Source organism: Chiloscyllium punctatum, chromosome 12 (assembly GCF_047496795.1).
Source record: "Chiloscyllium punctatum isolate Juve2018m chromosome 12, sChiPun1.3, whole genome shotgun sequence".
Classification (NCBI taxonomy): domain Eukaryota; kingdom Metazoa; phylum Chordata; class Chondrichthyes; order Orectolobiformes; family Hemiscylliidae; genus Chiloscyllium; species Chiloscyllium punctatum.
The window spans coordinates 13,029,792-13,051,780 of record NC_092750.1 but is presented as its reverse complement, the minus strand read 5'-3'; the positions used below and the strand labels follow the sequence as shown (position 1 = coordinate 13,051,780).

Here is a 21,989-nt window from a genome sequence, read left to right as displayed (position 1 = left end):
GACCAGGCCTTGACAGACCTGGTAAAGGATTCCATGGGTTCACTATCCTCAGAGAAGAAATTCCTCCTCAAGTCTGTCTTTGACATGAAGCCACTCATTCTGAGATCATTCCCTCTGGGACCTAGACTTTCCCACAAAGGGAAACAACTTCTCCACCTCTACCCTGTCAAGTTCTCTAAAAATCTTGCATGCTTCAATGAGGCCTGCTCTCATTCCAATGGACCTTCTCATAGGAGACACGCTCCATATCTGGGATCAGCCTTGCGTATCTGATCTGGACTGCCTCCAGTGCCAGTATATCTTTCATGTGGAAGCGCCAGTGTGGATCTGAGGTGGACAAAGTCAGAAGTCACACAACACCAGGTTATAGCCCCACAGGTTTATTTGCAATCACAAGCTTTCGGAGTACTGCTCCTTCGTCATGTGACTTCTGAGCATTTCTTTCCTTTGATACGATGCACAGAACTGCTCCCAATATTCCAGCTGTGGTCTGACAAAGGCTCTAGTATTTACAGCAAAACCTCACTCATTTTCCACTTCAATCCCTTCGAAATAAAGTCCATTGGCCTTTCCAATTAACCACTGGACTTGGATGTTAACCTTCAGCAGTCTCAGCAATCTCTTTAGATTGGACAACCCTTTACAGAGTTATAGAGATGTACAGCATGGATACAGACCCTTCAGTCCAACTTGTCTATGCCAACCAGATATCGTGACCCAATCCATTGCCAACTGCCAGCCCCTGACCCATACCCCTCCAAACCCTTCCTACTCATATACCCATCCAGGTGCCTTTTAAATGTTGCAATTATACCAACTTCCACCACTTCCTCTGGCAGCACATTCCACACATATACCACCCTCTGCATGAAAAAGGTGCCCCTTAGGTCTCTTTTATATCTTTCCCTTCTCACCCTAAACCTATGCCCTCTAGTTCTGGACTCCCCCACCCTGGGGAAAAGACTTTGCCTATTTACCCTACCCATGCCCCTCATGATTTTATAAACCTCTATAAGGTCACCCCTCAGCCTCCGACGCTCCAGGGAAAATAGCCCCAGCCTGTTCAGCCTCTCTCTGTTGCTCAAATCCTCCAACCCTGGCAACATCTTTGGAAATCTTTCCTGAACCTTTTCAAATTTCACAACATCTTTCTGATAGGAAGGAGACCAGAATTGCACACAATATTCCAAAAGTGGTCTAACCAACGTCCTATCTCAGGAGGAGATGAAGAAGGGTGGGAGAAGCACAGATCAATGAGAAACATAGAAAGTAGAAGCAGTAGGCCATTCAGCCCATCAGTCCTTCGAGTCACGGCTGATCGTCCGACTCAGTATTCTCACTTTTCTCCTCTTGCCACATGATCCCTTTGGCCCTTAGAGCTCACGTCTATCTCTTTTTTAGATTAGATTAGATTCTTTACAGTGTGGAAACTGGCCCTTCGGCCCAACAAGTCCACACTGGCCCTCCGATGAGCAACCCACCCAGACCAATTCCCCTACATTTACTCCTGCTCCTAACACTACCGGCACTTTCCCATGGCCAATTCCCCTAAACTGCACATCTTTGGACTGTGGGGGAAAACACACACACACACACACACACAAACACACACACACACAAACACACACACACACAAACACACACACACACACACACACACACACACACACACACACACACACACACACACACACACACACACACACACAGTGTTAACCACTGTGCCATAGTGCCAACCTTTCTCGAGAACATTCAGTGTTTTGGTTTTTAACCACTTTCTGTGGCAGAGATGTCCACAAGATCATCACTCTCTGGGAGAAGAAATCTCTATTCCTCTCAATCCTAAATGGTCTACCCTATACCGTTAAGCTGCGACCCTTTTGGACTGGACTCCCTGGTCATTGGGAACATCTTCCTGCATTTACCCTGTCTACATAGGTTTCCATGAGATCCTCCCTCATTCCTCTAAACTCCAGTGGATATTGTCCGAAATGTTCCAGTCTCATTTCATTCATCAGCCCTGCTCCAGAATCAGTGTGGTAAATCTTTGTCGTACTTTGTCCATAGCCAGAGTATCCTTCATCAGATAAAGAGACCAGAACTGTTCTTGAATTAGCCTCATCAAGGTCATGTACAATAGACGCAAGACATGCCTTCTCCTGTATTTGAATCCTCTCACTATGAAAACTAACATACCATTTGCCTCTTCACCACCTGCTGCACCTGCATGCTTACTTTAAGTGACTGGTGTACAAAGATGCCCCTGTTGCATTTGGGAAGACGATCGCTGAGTGGTATTCTGGCTCGACGATTAATATAGCAACCCTGATAACATTCTGTGGACCTGCTTCCAAATCCTGCCATGGTGGAATTGGAGTTTAATAATGATCTGGAATTAGGAGTCATCTGATGATGACCATGAAGTGATTGTCAGGAAAAAAAAACATCTGGTTCACTAATGTCCTTTACGAACAAAACTATCATCTTTACCTGGTCTGTGTACACGTGACTCCAGACCCACAGCAATGGGGTTGACACTTGATGTAATTAGGGTAATAAACGCTGGCTTGGCCAGTGACACCCACATCCTGTGCATTTTTTTTTATTTTCACCTTTCACTATTCTAGCACTATTCATGTAATAATCTGCCTTCCTGTTTTTGCTACCAAAATGGATAACCTCGCATTCATCTGCCATGCATTTTCCCACTCACTCAACTTGTTCAAATCACAGTGGAGCATCCCTGCATCCTCCTCACAGATCACCCTCCACTCTGCTTGGGGTCATCTGTCAATGTGGAGGTGTTACACGTAGTTTCCTCATCCAAATCATTAATATATATTATGAACAGCTGGGGTCCAAGCATTGATCCCCAACAGTCATTGACTCCCATTCAGTAAAAGACATTACATTCTTATTCTTGGTGGCTCAGTGGTTAACACAGCTACCTAACAGTGCTAGGGACCTGGGTTCGATCCCAGCCTTGGGTGACTGTCTGTGTGGAGTTTGCACATTCTCCCCATGTCTGCATGGGTTCTCTCTGGGTGCTCCAGTTTCCTCTCACAATCCAAAGATCTGAGGCCAGGTAAACTGGCCTGCTAAATTGCCCATAGTGTTCAGGGATGTGTAGGTCGGGGCGAATATCGGGGAATGGATCTGGGTTGGATTATCTTTGGAGGGTTGGTATGGACTTGTTGGGCTGAAGGGCCTGTTTCCACACTGTAGGGATTCTAATTCTATCTGCCAGCTAGTTCTCTCATCATTTGAGTACCTTACACCAATACTGTGCATTTTAATTTTACATGCTAATCTCTTGTGTGACACCTTATCGAAAGCTTTCTGAAAGTTCAAGTAAGCCACATCCACTGGCTTCCCTTTGACAAGTTCCATCCTTGTGAAGTTCCATTGGGTTTATCAAGCATGATTCCCCTTTTTAATAAATGTCTAGTCTAGTCACTGTTTCCAAATAGTCTGTTATTAAATCTGTTATAATGGATTGAGCATTTCCCTTCTGCAGTTGCATGGAGTGGCCTGTATCTGAACTGCAAAATCCCTGTAATTCTATATAACCTGGCTTGATTTCAGAAAGTTCACATCCTATCATTTCCTCCCATTACCTTTCGAGTCACTCATTTGGAATGGATTCCTGTGCAGTCATTCTCTGGCAGCCCTATATCTTTGAGTTATATATATACTGATGTGCTTACGGAAACAATTTGTCATAGTATGTAATGGATGTGATAACACCCTGCATTTAGGATAATATTTAGTCAATTTGCCATCAGCCCATGGCCAGCATCAGCACCTGCTTGTCATTGTTTCATTAAATGCTGCAAATCTCTTTCTTAGAAGCGCCCCATTTGCTTGCTTCGGAAAAATACTCAACTCACGCAATCCATGAAAGGTTCTGTTTGGCTGATGTCCAGCCTCAATGGTTAGGAGTGCTTCTGATTGAATAGATAGGTATAAACTACTTCCAGTCACCAAGGCCAGGGGATTTTGCAGGGGTCTGGAGGGTGGAGCAGTGTCAGTGACTAGAGGACACAGAGTTAAGGTTTTTGGCTTTGGCTCAGTGGTCAGCACTGCTGTCTCACAGCACCAGGGACCCAGATTTGATTCCAGTATTGGGTGATTACAAACTCCACATTCTCCCCGTGTCTGCGTGGGTTTGCTCTGGTTTCCTCCCACAGTCCAAAGGTGTGCAGGTTAGGTGGGTTAGCTATGGTTTAAAAAAAAACCCATACAGGGTTACAGGGGTGAGATGCAGACTCATAGAGATGTACAGTTTGGTCCAACTTGTCCATGCTGACCAGATATCCTACACTTATCTAGTCCCATTTACCAGCATTTGGCCCATTTCCCTCTAAACCATCCCTATTCACGTACCCATCCAGATGCCTTTAGAAGTTGCAATTGTACCAGCCTCCCCCCAATTCCTCTGGCAGCTCATTCAATACATACACGTGAAAAAGTTGCCCCTTAGGTCCCATTTAAATCTTTCCCCTTTCACCCTAGACCTGTGCTTGCTAGGTTTGGACTCCCCTCCCCTGGGAAAAAAGACCTTGACTATTCACCCTATCCATGCCTCTCATGATTTTATAAACCTCTATAAGGTCACCCAACACTCCAAGGAAAACAGCCCCATTGGGTCAATGGCCTCTTTCTTGCACTGTAGGGATTCTATGACAATAGAACCAGACCTAAAGTGATAATAAACAAGGAACAGGCCAGAATTGGAGGAACATAGAGGTTTAGGGATTCATTTGGAAGTGAGCTGGTCACTTTAAACACAATTAATAGTCTGGAAGGATATGCTTTGCACATCTCTAGTTTCCCTACACCAATGGTTGACAACTGAGCCCTTGGATACTGGACCTCAGCTCTTCAGATACTTTCCGAAGTGTATCTGCCTCTCCACGTCACTCTCGCTCTTCAAATAAAGATGCTCCTTTAACGTACCTCTTTGACCAGACCGTTCACCCTCCTCCCCCCCCGACCTACAATCTCTGATGAGGCCCAGCGCTAAGTTCTGTTGCAAAATACAAAGAGCCATTGAACCAGGTTTATGGCACTACATCAAGTGGTCATTTTGCAAGCAGATTCAAAAAGCAATTGGAGAAACTGAAACTCTGTGGAGCTATGGGGAAATAGTGGGGGGTGGTGGGGGGGGCGGAGTGAATCTGACAGTTCATTCAAAGTGCTGGCACAGCTGTGATGGCTTGAATGGCCTCCTTCTGTGCTGTTTAACTCGACAGGCCGAACTTTAAGCTAGCCCATGGCAGGTTTGTGAGGTGGAGGTGCAGATGCTCTCCCTACCCACCCACCTCTCCATCAATCTTCCTCTTCTGATCCTTTTAGGCCTCAACCCCTCTCCTTGAGACTTCCACACCCAGCCCTGCACCTCAAAATCAAACAACATTTGACCAAATTCTCAGCCTTCTTCATGTTCTAAGTGGCTTTTCCCTTTGGTTTTTGTGTCTCTGGTTTGGTCTTGTTTCTTTCTTTATCACTTCCGAAGGTTTCTCTATAACCATTCATGGTAGACACAACTTTTGTTTGTTTATAATATCTTGCACCACTCTGGCTTCTTTTGAGTTGTATCAAATCATGAGGTGCATAGATAGGGTAGACAGGGATCAATGACCTGGGGGTGGTGGTGGGGTAGGAGTGAAGCTGACAGTTCATTCAAAGTGCTGGCACTCAAAGTTTTAAGGTAAGGGGAAGGAGGTCGACAGGAGATGTGAGGAAAAACTTTTTCACCCAGTGAGTGGTGGGAATCTGGAACTCATTCGTTGTAAGGGTGGGAGAGGTAGAAACCCTCAGCACATTAAAGGGGTATTAAGATGTGCACTTAAGATGCCATGGCATACAAGGCTATTGGGAGAAAGTGAGGACTGCGGATGTTGGAGAGTCAGGGCTGAAAAGCATGATCCTAGAAAAAGCACAGCATCCGAGGAGTAAGAGAGTCGACATTTTGGGCACTCCTGATGAAGGGCTAATGTCCGAAACACTGAGTCTTCTGATGCTGCCTGACCTGCTGTGCTTTTCCCAGGGCCACGCTTTCAACAGAAGGCTATTGGTCAAGTGCTGGAAAATGAGTTTAGAATAGTTCAGTGGTCGCTTTGGTCAGCATAGACGCAATGGGCCGAAGGGCCTTTTCCAGTGGCTGTAGATCTCTTTAACTCTGCTGAGTCATGAAATATTTCATTGTTTTCTCCCCTAGCCTCCACCCCAACCCCAACCCCGAACCTAACCCTAAGCCCAACCCCAACCCTAAACCCAACCCTCACCCTAACCCCAAACCCAACCCCAACCCTGAACCCAACCCTCACCTTAACCCCAACCCCAACCCTAAAGCCAACCCAAGCCCAACCCTAAATCCAAACCAAAGCCAACTCCAACCCTAACCCCAACCCCAAACCTAAACCCAACCCTAATCCCAACCCCAAATCTTCCCTTTTGACCTTCTGTATGCTGCCCTCGACCCCATCCCCTATTGCTTCTACTCATGTAAAATCTTTTACACTTTCATTCTTCTGCATTCTAAGTCATACAGCGCAGAAGAGTCTGCACCAACCTATCTATTCTAATCCCATTTTCCAGCACTTGGCCCATAGCGTTTAATGTTGTAACATTTCATCCGTACTTTTCTCCTGATTAAAGTTTATCTCAAGTAATTCTTAACTCTGTTCCTCTCTTCACAGATATGAAGAGTATTTTCTAAAACTTCTCATTTTAATTTCAGATTTCCAGCATTGGCAGTATTTTGATTTTGGATGGTTGGCACTTTGCCTGATGCTTGCCCCATTGTGAGGACGAGTCTTGTTCCTGGTTTCTCATAGAGAAGATTTATTCTAATTGAGACTGGTTGCCTAGGTTAGCAAGTGACTAACATAAGAAAAAATTCCAATGAAGCAGAGATTCAAAAACATTAAGTAGTATTAGATGGGTCCCCTGGCCTATAGGGTGGCATGGTGGCTCAGTGGTTAGCACTGCTGCCTCACAGCACCAGGGACCCGGATTCGATTCTACTTTCAGGCGACTGCGTGGAGTTTGCACATTCTCCCCGTGTCTGTGTGGGTTTCCTCCAGGTGCTCTGGTTTCCTCCCACAGTCTAAAGATGTACAGGTCAGGTGAATTGGCCATGTTAAATTGCCCACAGTGTTAGGTGCATCAGTCAGAGGGAAATGGGTCTGGGTGAGTTACTCTTCAGTGGGTCGGTGTGGACTTGTTGGGCTGAAGGGCCTGTTTCCACACTGTAGGGAATCTAATCTAATTTGCATTGCAGGGTCAGGGGAGGAGAAACTGAAACAGACTATCGAACACAAATGGTCTCTCACCTTACATTACTTTGACCTTGGTAATAACCCAAAATGGCCACATAGGCCTTTCACAATCCCTTCGCAGTTTGGTGGAAAAAGGCTGGAACTTGCATAAAAACTGGCCTAAGCTACTCCTTATTTATCCTGGCAAGCTTGGTGATTTTCAATTAATTTCAGCCCTGATCCACACTGTTTAGATGGCTTGCTAGAATAACATGTAGCCGTGAAATAGGAGCTTTAGGCGTTCCTGACACGGTAGCAAGTGAAATCATCTTGATCTAATCACTAATTGTTCTTGGCTTTCAAGTGTTTTCCTTGTAACTGGGTCACAGGCTCCAATGCTGGTAGAAGGTTTAAAGGGTGTCAGCTGTATCCATTGTAACTCAGATTCCCAGATTTATTCAATTAGTTTGGTGAAGGTTAAACTGATTATAAGTTGTTGTCATCCCATTAAATTCTCTTTCAGGCAGAATTTAGCATTACCATCTATTGGACACTGAGGTGACTGATCCTGAACTGGTCTCATCAATGATGCATATGCCAAGGTATTTTCTTTCAAAGTTATTGCTACAATTAATTTGAGGATTGATTTATCCGTGCCGTCTCCTTTAATCGCAAACGTATTTCTATGTGTTTGATTTATGATGTGTCACATGAACAGTTCCTTGCACTCCTCCCTGCCAGGAATGTAAGAACTCAGTAAGTCCTCTAGTTGCACGACAGAAAAGAGCAACTTAAAGTGAACTTCAGGCAAATCTGATTTTCCTCTTGTAGCAATGTAAAAGTTGCAGTTAGATTCTGCAAGGCCTTTCACATCACAAAAAAAATGAAAACATTATGATCAGAAAGAAAGGGGGAGCGCTGAAGAAACTCAGCAGGTCTGGCAGCATCTGCGGAGAAAGAAAGAGTTAACATTTCCAGTCAAGTTCTTCAGAACTGAATTAAGAGATGAAAGAGTGATGGGTCTTATACTCGTTTATGAAGAGCAGAGAGTTGAATGTTCTGGCTGTTGCAGTGACGGTTATGCGTTGGCATTGGTAGTTGAAGAGTTAGGTTCATGACCCCTGTCTTGCAAATTGGTCGGGATTCTCTAGCCCTGTTGCTTTAGTCTATGAGCGAATTGTAGTATTCAGGGTGAGAGAGAAGCCTTTTATTGTCCTGTTCCTTCATTCTTTTACCTAGCTAACCTAGCTCTGAGAGTCATGAGTGTCTTTACCTGCAGCACAGGGGTGACTCAGGGAACGTTCTGTAATTGTGACTTTCAGAGCACACTAATGCTTAAACCCAGACTAGTACACATGATGGCATTCAGTCTTGTGAACCCACTCCAGTAGAGTTGAAACTGGTCTTTAACTCCTTATCTTTGTATATTCTTCAAAGTGAAAAACACAAAAGAGTTTGATGCATAATCCCCAGTGGTGAGTTGGGCAGGAGGATTATCAGCCTAGTTATCTTTGTAGTCATAACAAACTACAAAGGTGAGGTGATAGGTATTATTGCTGGACTGGTAATCCAGAGACTTTAGGAATGTTCTGCAGACTCAGGTTCGAATCCCATCATGGCAGATGGTAGAATTTGAATTCAATAAAAATTTGGAATTGAGAGTCTGGTGATGACCATGAAGCCAATGTAAACTGTCAGGAAAAAACAATCTGGTTCATTAATATCCTTTGGGGAAGGAAACTGCTGTCCTTACCTGGTCTGGCCTATATGTGACTCCAGACCCACAGCAATATGGTTGACTCTTAACTGCCCTCAGGGCAACTAGGAATGGGCAATAAATGCTGGCCTGGCCAGTGATGCCCACATTCTGTGAATGAATAATAAAAATCAGATCTCGATCCAGTCTGTCTTGGCTTGGCTCTTTCCCCCTTTGAAGGCAGTTGTTTAAACTTCCCTTCGCATTTCTAGGTGTGACATTCCTTGGGTCTTCCTGTCAAGATAGCTGCTTAATTTACATCCACAGTCACTTTTGGCTGTCTTAAACCTTTTTGAAAAATACATTTTGCAATACAAATGTGAGTTTAATTACAAATTTAAAATACGTACAGTACTCGGGTTCTGATCTATGGACCTGACCATTAGAATATTACGTCATGTAAATCAAACACTGCACATTCCTAAATTCATAAAGAAAAATAACTTTCAAAATAAAACAAATTCAAGAATATAATAGAAATATGCTAACTCTTTCTACTTAGGCCCCATTGGTGACTCTTCCACTGGTCATCAGTATTACCTCAACAGAGGTCATCACAATTAAGTTTCCACATCTCTTTGTTGTTTTGAGAGATTTTTTTGTGTGGGAATTAGTTATGTGTTTGTCTTGTAACAACAGGGACTTGACAAAGTAAATCGGGACATACTGGTGGCACGTAAAGCATGATGTAAATGCAAATTATTTTATTTTTCTAATCGTTCCTCCCTCCTTCTTAAACAGCAAATAAATCATTCCACATTCTGTCTCCTGCTGATATTCAGACAGCAACCACCAGATTATCCTTTCATAGTGATCCTCGCTAGCTCAGATATCCTCACCCCAACTCCATTCTATGAACTGACAAACCCCCCAGCCCCACCCCATCCCCAGGCCCCAGCTTGGCATCACCTCATCTTAATTTCTTAATTATCTTTCCATTCTTCTTGGTGGTTCAGACATCACCATCCTAAAGCAAGGAACTGCTGAAAATAATCAGTCAGAATATTTCAACAGAAAGAGGCCCTTTGACCCATGTTTTCTACCTGGTACTACCTACGCTGATCTCACTTTCCTGTATCTTGTCCATAATCCCATGGGTCACAGCTCTTCAAACAGATAAGGAGTTTAATTTGGTTAAATATGAAGTATTGCATTTTGGTAAGACAAACAAGGTTTTGATTTATACAGGGTAAAAGTGAGGACTGCAGATGCTGGAAACCAGAGGTTAGATCAGAGTGGTGCTGGAAAAGCACAACAGGTCAGGCAGCATCCGAGGAACAGGAAAATTGACGTTTCAAATCAGGAATAGAGGCAGGAAGCCTCCAGGATGGAGAGATAAATGGGGAGGGGTGGGGGGGGGGGGTGGATGGTGGAGGGGGGGCTGGGGAGGTCGCAAAGAGTACAATAGGTGAATGGGAGTGAGGATGGAGGTGATAGGTCAGAGAGGAGGGTGGAACGGATAGGTGAAATGGGAGATAGGCAGGTAGGACTGGTCATGAGGACAGTGCTGAGCTGGAAGTTTGGAACTGAGGTAAGGTGGGGGGAGGGGAAATGAGGAACCTGATGAAGTCCACATTGATGCCCTGGGGTTGAAGTGTTCCGAGGCAGAAGATGAGGCGTTTGATTTATAAAGTTAATGGTAAGGCCCTGGGAGTGTTGATGAACAGAGAGACTTAGGGGTTCAGGTACATAATTCTTTGAAATTTGCATCACAGGTAGGTAGGGTGGTGAAGAAGGCATTCGATATGCTTGTCTTCATTGGTCACAACTTTGAGTATAAGAGTTGGGATGTCATGTTGTGGCTGCAGAGGACATTAGTGAGGCCACTTCTGGACTACTGTGTACTATTTTATTCACCCTACTATAGGAAGGATATTATCAAATTGAAAAGGATGGAGAAAAGATTTACCAGGATGTTACCAGTTCTAGAGGTTTTGAGCTATGAGGAGAGGCTGACTAGGCTGGGACTTTTTCCACTGGGGTGACCTTACAGAGGTTTATAAAATCATGAGGGACATGGATAAAGTAAATAGCAAAGGTATTTTTTTCCCGAGGTTAGAGGAGTTCAAAACTGGAGGACATATTTTTAAGGTGAGAGGGGAAAGATTTAAAAGGAACCTGAGGGGCAACTTTTTCCAACACAGAGGGTGGTTTGTCTGTGGAATGAACTGCCAGAGGAAGTGGTGGATGATGCAGGTACAGTTACAACATTTTAAAGACATTTGGGCAGGTATATGAAAGGGAAAGGTTTAGAGGGATACGGGCCAAATGCAGACAGATGGGACTAGGTTAGTTTGGGAAACTTGATCAGCATGGATTAGTTGAACCGAAGGGTCTGTTTCGGTGCTGTGTAACTCTATGACATTTTAAACAGGGTGCGTGTTTCTGCCTGTCCCAGCCTTTCTTGCTGTTACTTACAAGTCACCACCACCCTCTTAGTGAAAGAGATCACCCCTCTGACCCTGGCACCAAATGCTATAAATCTATGCCCCCTGGTTTTAACCCTTCTACTTCAGTAAAGGGCCCTCGTGTAATGGCATCACCTCAATTAACCCTTCCTGGGGTCTCCTTGAGTCATGATTCCTCGGTCAACCTGCCCTTGCTTCACCTCCCCAAAATGTTCCGTATTTCTCCACCCTGTTCAATCTCCAGCTTTTTTCCACGAGCAGCTGCCCACTGGCCCGAAGGTTTGGTGGAATTTGTCGCCAAGGGCACCATGCCATCCAGAGAATACGAGAGTCAGAATGTCACCCTCACCACATTCTTCTAATCCTACAATATATTTATGGAGTGTTCCAATCATTCTGACTATTGCACCACTCAACATCTTTAGAATTCCACACTTCCAACATTAGAATCATAGAATCCCCACAGTGTGGAAACAGGCCCTTCGACCCAACAAGTCCACACCGACCCTCTGAAGAGTAACCCACCCAGACCCATTCCCCTACCCTATATTTACCCCTGACTAATGCACCTAACCTACACATCCCTGAACACTGTGGGCAATTTAGCACAGCCAATTCTCCCTAACCTGTAAATCTTTGGACAATGGGAGGAAACCCACGCAGACACTGGGAGAATGTGCAAATTCCACTCAGACAGCTGCCCAAGGGTGGAATCGAACCTGGGTCCCCGGTTCTGCGAGATAGCAGAGCTAACTACTGGGCCACCGTGCCACCCGTTCTTCCCATACTTCCTGGGTTTCCTTTTAGATGGGCTTGGTTCCAATTCTAAGATGGCGTCCTTCTCATGCCCAAACCCCTTCGTGCCCCCCATCTATCTGGAGTGACATGCATGCCAGACAACAACATGAGAAAGTGGATTACCTCTTGGGCATCAATGTTTGTCTGGTCCAGCTGGAGTGAGTACAAGGCATCCTTGGCTCCAATGAAAAGACGGTCGTGGTACTCATCGAGGAACATCGAGCGGAAATCCAGGAAACTACGGTGACCAAAGAACATGACTGATCGATTGGCTGCCAAGAGATCTGAAGCAAAGAAAGCAATAATGTTGAGTCAACCCACCACTCGTTGCCAGCACTTTGAGCCATTAGGTTAGCAGGGAATTAGAATGTGTCACTGCACCTTCCAATGGGCTTGGCAGCTGGCCCACCCAGACAATGTCTACTGAGACCATTAGGTGAGACTTGCTGGGAGAACAACTAATGTGACACTTAACAGAGACAGCAGAGGAGGATATGCACAATTGGAAATGGGCCCATTGAAAAACCTTTGGTATAATAAAAACTAAATGCTGCAGATGCTTCTGAAATGAACACAGAGAATGCTGGAGAAACTCAACAGGTCTGGCAGTATGTGCGGACAGAGAAAAACAGAGTTTCGATTCTGGTATGGTGCTTCTTTAGAATAAAAAGGTGTCAGAAAATGTTCTTTTAACAATGCTTTTGACCGAGGTGGAGGTGAGCAAAGGGGGTCAAAGGGCTTGGGGTGAAAGTGGGAACAGGGTCCTGAGTTGGATGAGGTCAGGAGTCACACAACACCAGGTTATAGCCCAACAAGCTTATGATTTTACCAGAGTGGCAAGGAGAGGAGGATTGGTGAAGCAAGGGCTGCTGGGAAGGGTGAGTTTTCCTGCATTAAAAGGAACTTGCCTCGGGAGTTGGACCTCCATTTGCTGAGAGGTGCGAAGGAGGAGCGAAGGACTTCTGGGAAGGCATATATTTGTGTGGTTGTGTTACCCGAAACACTACTCGGGTAGTGTCTCCCAACCATCCTCCTCCTCTAACCAAAAAAAAGGTTCTGTGTGCCAGATTAGTAAGGTAACGAGTTTATTTTTTATTTCTTATTTTTTTCAACAGTCTCTTTGGGAATTTAGAATAGTGGGAATGGAGGAGAAGGCAGTTGAATGTTCCTCCTGCAGAATGTGGGAGGTAAGGGTTACCACTAGTGTCCCTGCTGACTACATCTGCGGGAAGTGCACCCAACTCCAGCTCCTCGAAAACCACGTTAGGGAACTGGAGCTGGAGCTGGATGAACTTTGGATCATTTGGGAGGCAGAGGGGGTTATTGAGAGGAGTTACAGGGAGGTAGCCACTCCTCAGGTACAAGAAAAAGGCAGATGGGTTACAGTCAGGGGACGGAAAGGGAACCGGCAGGCAGTGCAGGGATCCCCTGTGGCCATTCCACTCAACAATAAGTATACCGTTTTGGATACTGTTGGGGGGGACGATTTACCAGGGGAAAGCAGTGGGGCACAGGGCTCTGGCACAGAGTCTGTCCCTGCTGCTCAGAGGGGAAGGGGGAAGTGGAGCGGAGCAGTAGTCATTAAGGGGGACAGATAGGAGTTTCTGTGGGGACAAGAAAGACTTGCTGTTGGTGTGTTGCCTCCCAGGTGCCAGGGTTCGTGATGTCTCTGATCGTGTTTTTGGGATCCTTAAGGGGGAGGGGGAGGGGGAGCAGCCCCAAGTCGTGGTCCACATAGGCACCAACAACATAGATAGGAAGAGAGGTGGGGATTTAAGGCAAAAATTCAGGGAGCTAGGATGGAAGCTTAGAGCTAGGACGAACAGACTCTGGTTTGTTGCCTGTGACACGTGCTAGTTAGGCAAGGAATAGGGAGAGAGAGGAGTTGAAAACGTGGCTACAGGGATGGTGCAGGAGGGAGGGTTTGGATTCTTGGATAATTGGGGCTCTTTCTGGGGTAGGTGGGACCTCTACAAGCAGGATAGTCTTCATCTGAACCAGAGGGGTACCGATATCCTGGGGGGGATATTCGCTAAGGCTATTGGGGTGGGTTTAAACTAATCCAGCAGGGGGATGGGAACCAAAATTGCAGTTCGAGCATAGAAAAGGTTAAGAGTAGGGAGGTCCGAAATCAAGTTTCAGGGGCGCAAGATGGCACCGGCAAGCAAGGAAGTTGGTTTGAAGTGTGTCTACCTCAACGCCAGGAGCATCTGGAATAAGGTGGGTGAACTTGCAGCATGGGTTGGTACCTGGGACTTCAATGTTGTGGCCATTTCGGAGACATGGATAGAGCAGGGACAGGAATGGTTGTTGCAGGTTCCAGGATTTAGATGTTTCAGTAAGAACAGAGAAGATGGTAAAAGAGGGGGGTGGGGTGGGGTGGGGGGGGGGGTGGAGCGGTGGCACTGTTGGTGAAGGACCGTATTACAGTTGCAGAAAGGATGTTTGTGGACTCGTCAACTGAGGTAGTATGGGCTGAGGTTAGAAACAGGAAAGGAGAGGTCACCCTGTTGGCAGTTTTCTATCAGCCTCTGAATAGTTCCAGAGATGTAGAGGAAAGGATAGCAAAGATAATTCTCGATAGGAGTGAGAGAGACAGGGTAGTTGTCATGGGGGACTTTAACTTTCCAAATATTGACTGGGAACACTATAGTACGAGTACTATAGATGGGTCAGTTTGTCCAGTGTGTGCAGGAGGGCTTCCTGACACAGTTTGTAGACAGGCCAACAAGGGGCGAGGCCACATAGGATTGGGTACTGGGTAATGAGCCCGGCCAGGTGTTCGACTTGGAAGTAGGTGAGCACTTTGGTGATAGCGATCACAATTCTGTTATGTTTGCTTTAGTGATAGAAAGGGGGCAGCACGGTGGCTCAGTGGTTAGCACTGCTGCCTTACAGCAGCAGAGTCCCAGGTTCGATTCCAGCCTCGGGCAACTGTCTGTGTGGAGTTTGCACATTCTCCCCATGTCTGCGTCGATTTTCTCTGGGTGCTCCGGTTTCCTCCCACAATCCGAAAATGTGCATATTAGGTGAATTGGCCATGCTAAATTGCCTCGAGTGTTAGGCGAAGGGGTAAATGTAGGGGAATGGGTTTCACTTCAGCGGGTCGGTGTGGACTTGTTGGGCTGAAGGGCCTGTTTCCACACTGTAAACAAACAAAAAAAAGGGATAGGTGTATACTACTGGGCAAGAGTTACAGCTGGGGGAAAGGTAATTACGATGCGATTAGGCAAGATTTAGGAAGAATAGGATGGGGAAGGAAACTGCAGGGGATGGGCACATTAGAAATGTGGAGCTTATTCAAGGAAAAGCTCCTGTGTGTCCTAGATAAGTATGTACCTGTCAGGCAGGGAGGAAGCTGTAGAGCGCGAGAGCCGTGATTTACGAAGGAAGTGGAATCTCTGGTCAAGAGGAAGAAGAAAGGTTATGTTAGGATGAGATGTGAAGGCTCAGTTAGGGTGCTTGAGGGATACAAGGTAGCCAGGAAAGACCTAAAGAGAGAGCTCAGAGGAGACATAAGAGGTTGTGGGAGTATAGGATCAGGGTAAACCCTAAGGTTTTCTATAGGTATTTAAGGAATAAAAGAATGACGCTAGTAAGATTAGGGCCAATCAAGGATAGTAGTGGGAAGTTGTGTGTGGAGTCAGAGGAGATGGGGAAGCACTTAATGAATATTTTTCGATAGTATTCACTCTAGAAAATGACAATGTTGTTGAGGAGAATACTGAGATACAGGCTACTAGATTAGGTGGGATTGAGGTTCACAAGGAAGAGGTATTAGCAATCCTGCAGAGTGTGAAAATAGATAAGTCTCCTGGGCCAGATGGGATTTATCCTAGCATCCTCTGGGAAGCCAGGGAGGAGATTGCCAAGCCTTTGGCATTGATCTTTAAATCATCATTGTCCATAGGAATAGTGCCAGAAGACTGGAGGATAGCAAATGTGGTTCCCCTGTTCAAGAAGGGGAGTAGAGACAACCCTGGTAATTATAGACCAGTGAGCCTTACTTCTGTTGTTGGTAAAGTGTTGGAAAAGGTTATAAGAGATAGGATTTATAATCATCTAGAAAAGAATAATTTGATTAGGGATAGTCAGCACAGTTTTGTGAAGGGTAGGTCATGCCTCACAAACCTTATTGAGTTCTTTGAGAAGGTGACCAAACAGGTAGATGAGAGTAAACCGGTTGATGTGGTGTATATGGATTTCAGCTAGGCGTTCGATAAGGTTCCCCACAGTAGGCTATTGTACAAAATGCGGAAGAATGGGATTGTGGGAGATATAGCAGTTTGGATCAGTAATTGGCTTGCTGAAAGAAGACAGATGGTGGTGGTTGATGGGAAATGTTCATCCTGGAGTCCAGTTACTAGTGGTGTACAACAAGGGTCGGTGTTGGGTCCACTGCTGTTCGTCATTTTTATAAACGACCTGGATGAGGGCGTAGAAGGGTGGGTTAGTAAATTTGCAGACAACACTAAGGTTTGCGGAGTTGTGGATAGTGACGAAGGATGTTGTAGGTTACAGAGAGGCATAGATAAGCTGCAGAGCTGGGCTAAGAGGTGGCAAATGGAGTTTAATGCCGACAAGTGTGAGGTGATTCACTTTGGTCAAAGTTGCCACCCAGGGTGACAGGTGTTGTTAAGAAGGCATACAGTGTTTTAGCCTTTATTAATAGCTTAGATTAGATTACATACAGTGTGGAAACAGGCCCTTCAGCCCAACCAGTCCACACCGCCCCGCCGAAGCGCAACACACCCATACTCCTAACCTAACACTACGGGCAATTTAGCATGGCCAATTCACCTGACCTGCACATCTTTGGACTGTGGGAGGAAACCGGAGCACCCGGAGGAAACCCACACAGACATGGGGAGAATGTGAAAACTCCACACAGTCAGTTGCCTGAGGCGGGAATTGAACCCAGGTCTCTGGCGCTGTGAGGCAGCAGTGCTTCTGGAACCATGAGGTTATGCTGCAGCTGTACAAAACTCTGGTGCGGCCACACTTGGAGTAATGTGTACAGTTCTGGTCACCGCATTATAAGAAGGATGTGGAAGCTTTGGAAAGGGTGCAGAGGAGATTTACCAGGATGTTGCCTGGTATGGAGGGAAGGTCTTACAAGGAAAGGCTGAGGGACTTGAGGCTGTTTTCGTCAGAGAAAAGAAGGTTGAGTGGTGACTTAATAGAGACATATAACATAATCAGAGGGTTAGATAGGGTGGACAGGGAGAGCCTTTTTCCAAGTATGGTGACGACGAGCACAAGGGGGCATAGCTTTAAATTGAGGGGTGATAGATATAGGACAGATGTCAGAGGTAGTTTCTTTACTCAGAGAGTAGTAAGTGTATGGAATGCTTTGCCCGCAACGGTAGTAGATTCGCCAACTTTAAATACACTTAAGTCGTTATTGGACAAACATATGGACGTACATGGAACAGTGTAGGTTAGATGGGCTTCAGATTGGTATGACAGGCCAGCGCAACATCGAGGGCCCAAGGGCCTGTACTGTGCTGTAATGTTCTATGTTCTATGTTCTATAATAAGCCTTCGGAGTGTCACCTGTTGAAAGGGCAGCACTCGGAAAGCTTGTGATTTCAAATAAATCTGTTGGGCTTTAATCTGGGGTCATTTGACCTCTGACCTTGCCCACGCCAGTCCAACACCGGCATCTCCAAATCCTGAGTTGGATGATCAGCCATGATCATACTGGAAGCAGGCTTGAGGGGCCAAATGGCCTCCTCCTGCTATACTTTCTATATTTCTGTGTCAGGAACAAAGGCGCAGATGGTGGAGAGGCCCAGTACAAAAGACAAAGGGGCTGTTAATGGTGGGGATAAAGAAACAGAGATGGGTGTGAATAGGTCAGCTCCCAAAATAAGTTTTGAAAGATGATATCCCTGTATTAACGTGGATCGCAATCATAAGGATTTTGTTCCTCAGCTTCTGAGCAGGCAGAAAGCTCAGCTTTAAAGCTGCAAAACCCCCTTTATTAAGAGAAAGCACAGTCAAATCTAAACAGCTGAACCTAATAATTTCCAAGAGAAACTTAGTGCCGATATTGAAAACCTGATTTACGAAGCAATAATCCCGGGATTCGGCCACGCTGCTAATACACTTCCCAAGTACATGTTAAAGCACCATTATTAAGAAGTCCAATTTCTGTTATTTATTCTTGTGAATTCTTCCGTTCATAGCTTTCATCCAACACATTTTTTAAAAATCTCAATGAAGTGTTGGCAAGCCTTGAAAGGAAATCCCGCAGCCAATGGCATACAACGTTTTGCTGAGTTTTTATATTTATGAGCAAAGAAAGTGAGACTACCATTTAATCGTACCTTTTGTGACCTCAGAATGTCTCAAAGTACTTTACTATCAGTGATATAGTTTTAAAGTTGCTGTTGCTTTGTAGGAAACACACCAGTCTGGGTGGGTTAGTCTTTGGAGGGTCAGTGTGGACTTGTTGGGCTGAATGGCCTGTTTGCTCACTGGCGGGATTCTACGATTCTCCCAGCTCAGCTTTGTGGGTGGCACGGTGGCACAGTGGTTAGCACTGCTGCCTCACAGCACCAGAGACTGGGGTTCAATTCCCATCTCAGGCGACTGACTGTGTGGAGTTTCCTCCCACAGTCCAAAAATGTGCAGGTTGGGTGAATTGACCGTGCCTGTAGTGTTAGGAGCAGGGGTAAATGTAGAGGAATGGGTCTGGGTGGGTTGCGCTTCGGCGGGTCCGTGTGGACTCGGGCCGAAGGGCCTGCTTGCACACTGTAAGTAATCTAAAATGTCTTAAACACAACAAGCTCCCACATAAAGACAATGAAGCAGGCTTGAGGGGCCAAATGGCCTCCTCCTGCTATACTTTCTATATTTCTGTGTCAGGAACAAAGGCGCAGATGGTGGAGAGGCCCAGTACAAAAGACAAAGGGGCTGTTAATGGTGGGGATAAAGAAACAGAGATGGGTGTGAATAGGTCAGCTCCCAAAATAAGTTTTGAAAGATGATATCCCTGTATTAACGTGGATCGCAATCATAAGGATTTTGTTCCTCAGCTTCTGAGCAGGCAGAAAGCTCAGCTTTAAAGCTGCAAAACCCCCTTTATTAAGAGAAAGCACAGTCAAATCTAAACAGCTGAACCTAATAATTCCCAATTAACATTTGGTGATGTTAATTGAGCAATAAGAACATCAGAGTTTTATGCTCAAAACAATGCCAGCCAGGATCTTATGTGTCCACCTGAAATGGTAACCAGGGTCTTTATTTAGTGTCTCATCTCCAAGATCTCACCTCCAACAATATCATACTTGAGTTTTGCTGAAAAAGGCACCTTTTGTCAAAATCTTTTGTCTTGCATTCATCAGAAGAATTCGCAAGAAATACCAACAAAATGGAAAAACAACCTTTTTTTAAACCGTGTGAGAATAGTGTGCTGATTGTTGACAAGCAGATACTGATTGGTATTGAGAAAGTACAGTTACACAGCAGTGGCATAGACTAGGCTGATGTAGCCTGGAACAGGACTGTAGCAGGGGAGGAGGAAACATTGGACTGTCTTTTAAGTTATCTTTAGTTTTTATTTTAAGTTAATGTGAATGGCGCCTATGCGGTACACACTTTTCACAGTATTTTATGTTGAATACATGTGACAACAAATTATTGAATTCAGTTTAAGACTGACCGTTAACAGCCAAGCTTTGTTTAAATCTTAACCCAACAGTCTTGTGAACTGTCTTGATGAGTCCAAGACAAAAAACCTTGGCATATTGTATCTTTTTATCAGCAATGCTCACGTTTTGTTCTCACTACGCACTCTCTTGCTAGTCAGGAAATAAAACATGCCACGGTGCTACTTTGAAAAGCTCTGGTTTCTCTCCAATTTCCTGGCCAATATTTACCTTGCACATAAGAAAGAAATCTGACCATTATCTTATTGCTATTTGCTGGAGCTTACTCTGTGCAAATTTTCTCTTGCATTTCCTGCACTATAGAACATAGAACAGTACAGCACAGAACAGGCCCTTCAGCCCACAATGTTGAGCCGACCTCATGTATGCACCCTCAAATTTCTGTGACCGTATGCATGTCCAATAATCTCTTAAATGTCCCCAATGACCCTGCCTCCACAACTACTGCTGGCAACGCATTCCATGCTCTCACAACTCTCTGTGTAAAGAACCCACCTCTGACATCCCCTCTATACTTTCCTCCAACCAGCTTAAAACTATGACCTCTCATGTTAGTCATTTCTGCCCTGGGAAATAGTCTCTGGCTATCGACTCTATCAATGCCTCTCATTATCTTGTATACCTCAATTAGGTCCCTCTCCTCCTCCTTTTCTCCAATGAAAAAAGTCCGAGCTCCATCAACCTCTCTTCATAAGATAAGCCCTTGAGTCCAGGCAGCATCCTGGTAAACCTTCTCTGAACCCTCTCCAAAGCATCCACATCTTTCCTATAATAGGGCGACCAGAACTGGACACAGTATTCCAAGTGTGGTCTAACCAAAGTTTTATAGAGCTGCAACAAGATCTCACGATTCTTAACAACCCTGTCCACTTGGGTGGCCGTTTTAAGGGATCTATGTACCTGCACCCCAAGATCCCTCTGTTCCTCCACACTGCCAAGAATCCTATCCTTAATCCTGTACTCAGCTTTCAAATTCGACCTTCCAAGATGCATCACCTCACATTTATCCAGGTTGAACTCCATCTGCCACCTCTCAGCCCATCTCTGCGTCCTGTCAATGTCCCGCTGCAGCCTACAACAGCCCTCTATACTGTCAACGACACCTCTAACCTTTGTGTCGTCTGCAAACTTGCTGACCCATCCTTCAATCCCCTCATCCAAGTCATTAATAAAAATTACAAACAGTAGAGGCCCAAGGACAGAGCCCTGTGGAACACCACTCACCACAGACTTCCAGGCAGAATATTTTCCTTCTACTACCACTCGCTGTTTTCTGTTGGCCAGCCAATTCTGTATCCAGACAGCTAAGTTTCCCTGTATCCCATTCCTCCTGACCTTCTGAATGAGCCTACCATGGGGAACCTTATCAAATGCCTATACTGTGATGATATTTCTAAAGATCTTCAGTGGCTGTATATTGCCATGGATTGTCTTAAGGTTAGGAATGGAATTATTACAACTGTGAGTTTTTTCTTCCCATTTACAAATTCCAGACATTAGGGGATTGGTTAGTTCAGCTAGCTGGATGGTTGGTTTGTGATGAAAAGCCATGCCAACAGCATGGATTCAATTCTCACACTGACCAATAAGAACTCTCCTTCTCAACCTCTACAAGACCCTCAGATTAAACCATCACCAGTCATCCCTCTCTCATGAGAGAGCAGTCCAAGGTGTAGCTTGGCTGATGGTGAGAAGGGCAGTGCCCCATCAGATCATGTACGCCCGGTCTCCGTGCACCACCACACGCTGCCCCTGAAGCAGCTGCACTGGTGAAGAGACTGTCACACACCCCCTTCTGGAATGTGCCTTTCTAAAGACGTTCTGGAGAGAGATGCAAGTGGTTTTTGTTGAGGTTCATCCCGAGCAGCTCAGTGACACAGGACTCTGTGCTCTACGGGCTGTTCCTTGGCCGCAAACCAAGACAAACATCAACTGTGCCTGGAGGGAAATCAACTTAATGAAAGATGTCCTTTGGTCTGCTCAAAACTTATTGGTCTTCCAGAACAAGGAGTTGACCTCAACCAAGTGTTGCAGACTAGCACATTCAGGACTATGTACTGAAGGAGACACTAAAACTTGGAGCATT

General features: G+C 45.3%; 1 protein-coding gene across 2 annotated transcripts in view; it reads right to left on the bottom strand.

Annotated features, from left to right (window-relative positions):
• sema3bl (sema domain, immunoglobulin domain (Ig), short basic domain, secreted, (semaphorin) 3bl) overlaps window positions 1-21,989 on the bottom strand; it is a 196,309-nt gene that overhangs the window by 92,021 nt on the left and 82,299 nt on the right. For both annotated transcript variants that reach the window (XM_072581859.1, XM_072581858.1), the window contains exon 2: window positions 12,351-12,511. In XM_072581859.1, the coding sequence (XP_072437960.1) occupies window positions 12,351-12,511 (161 nt within the window). The remainder of the gene's footprint in view (window positions 1-12,350; window positions 12,512-21,989) is intronic.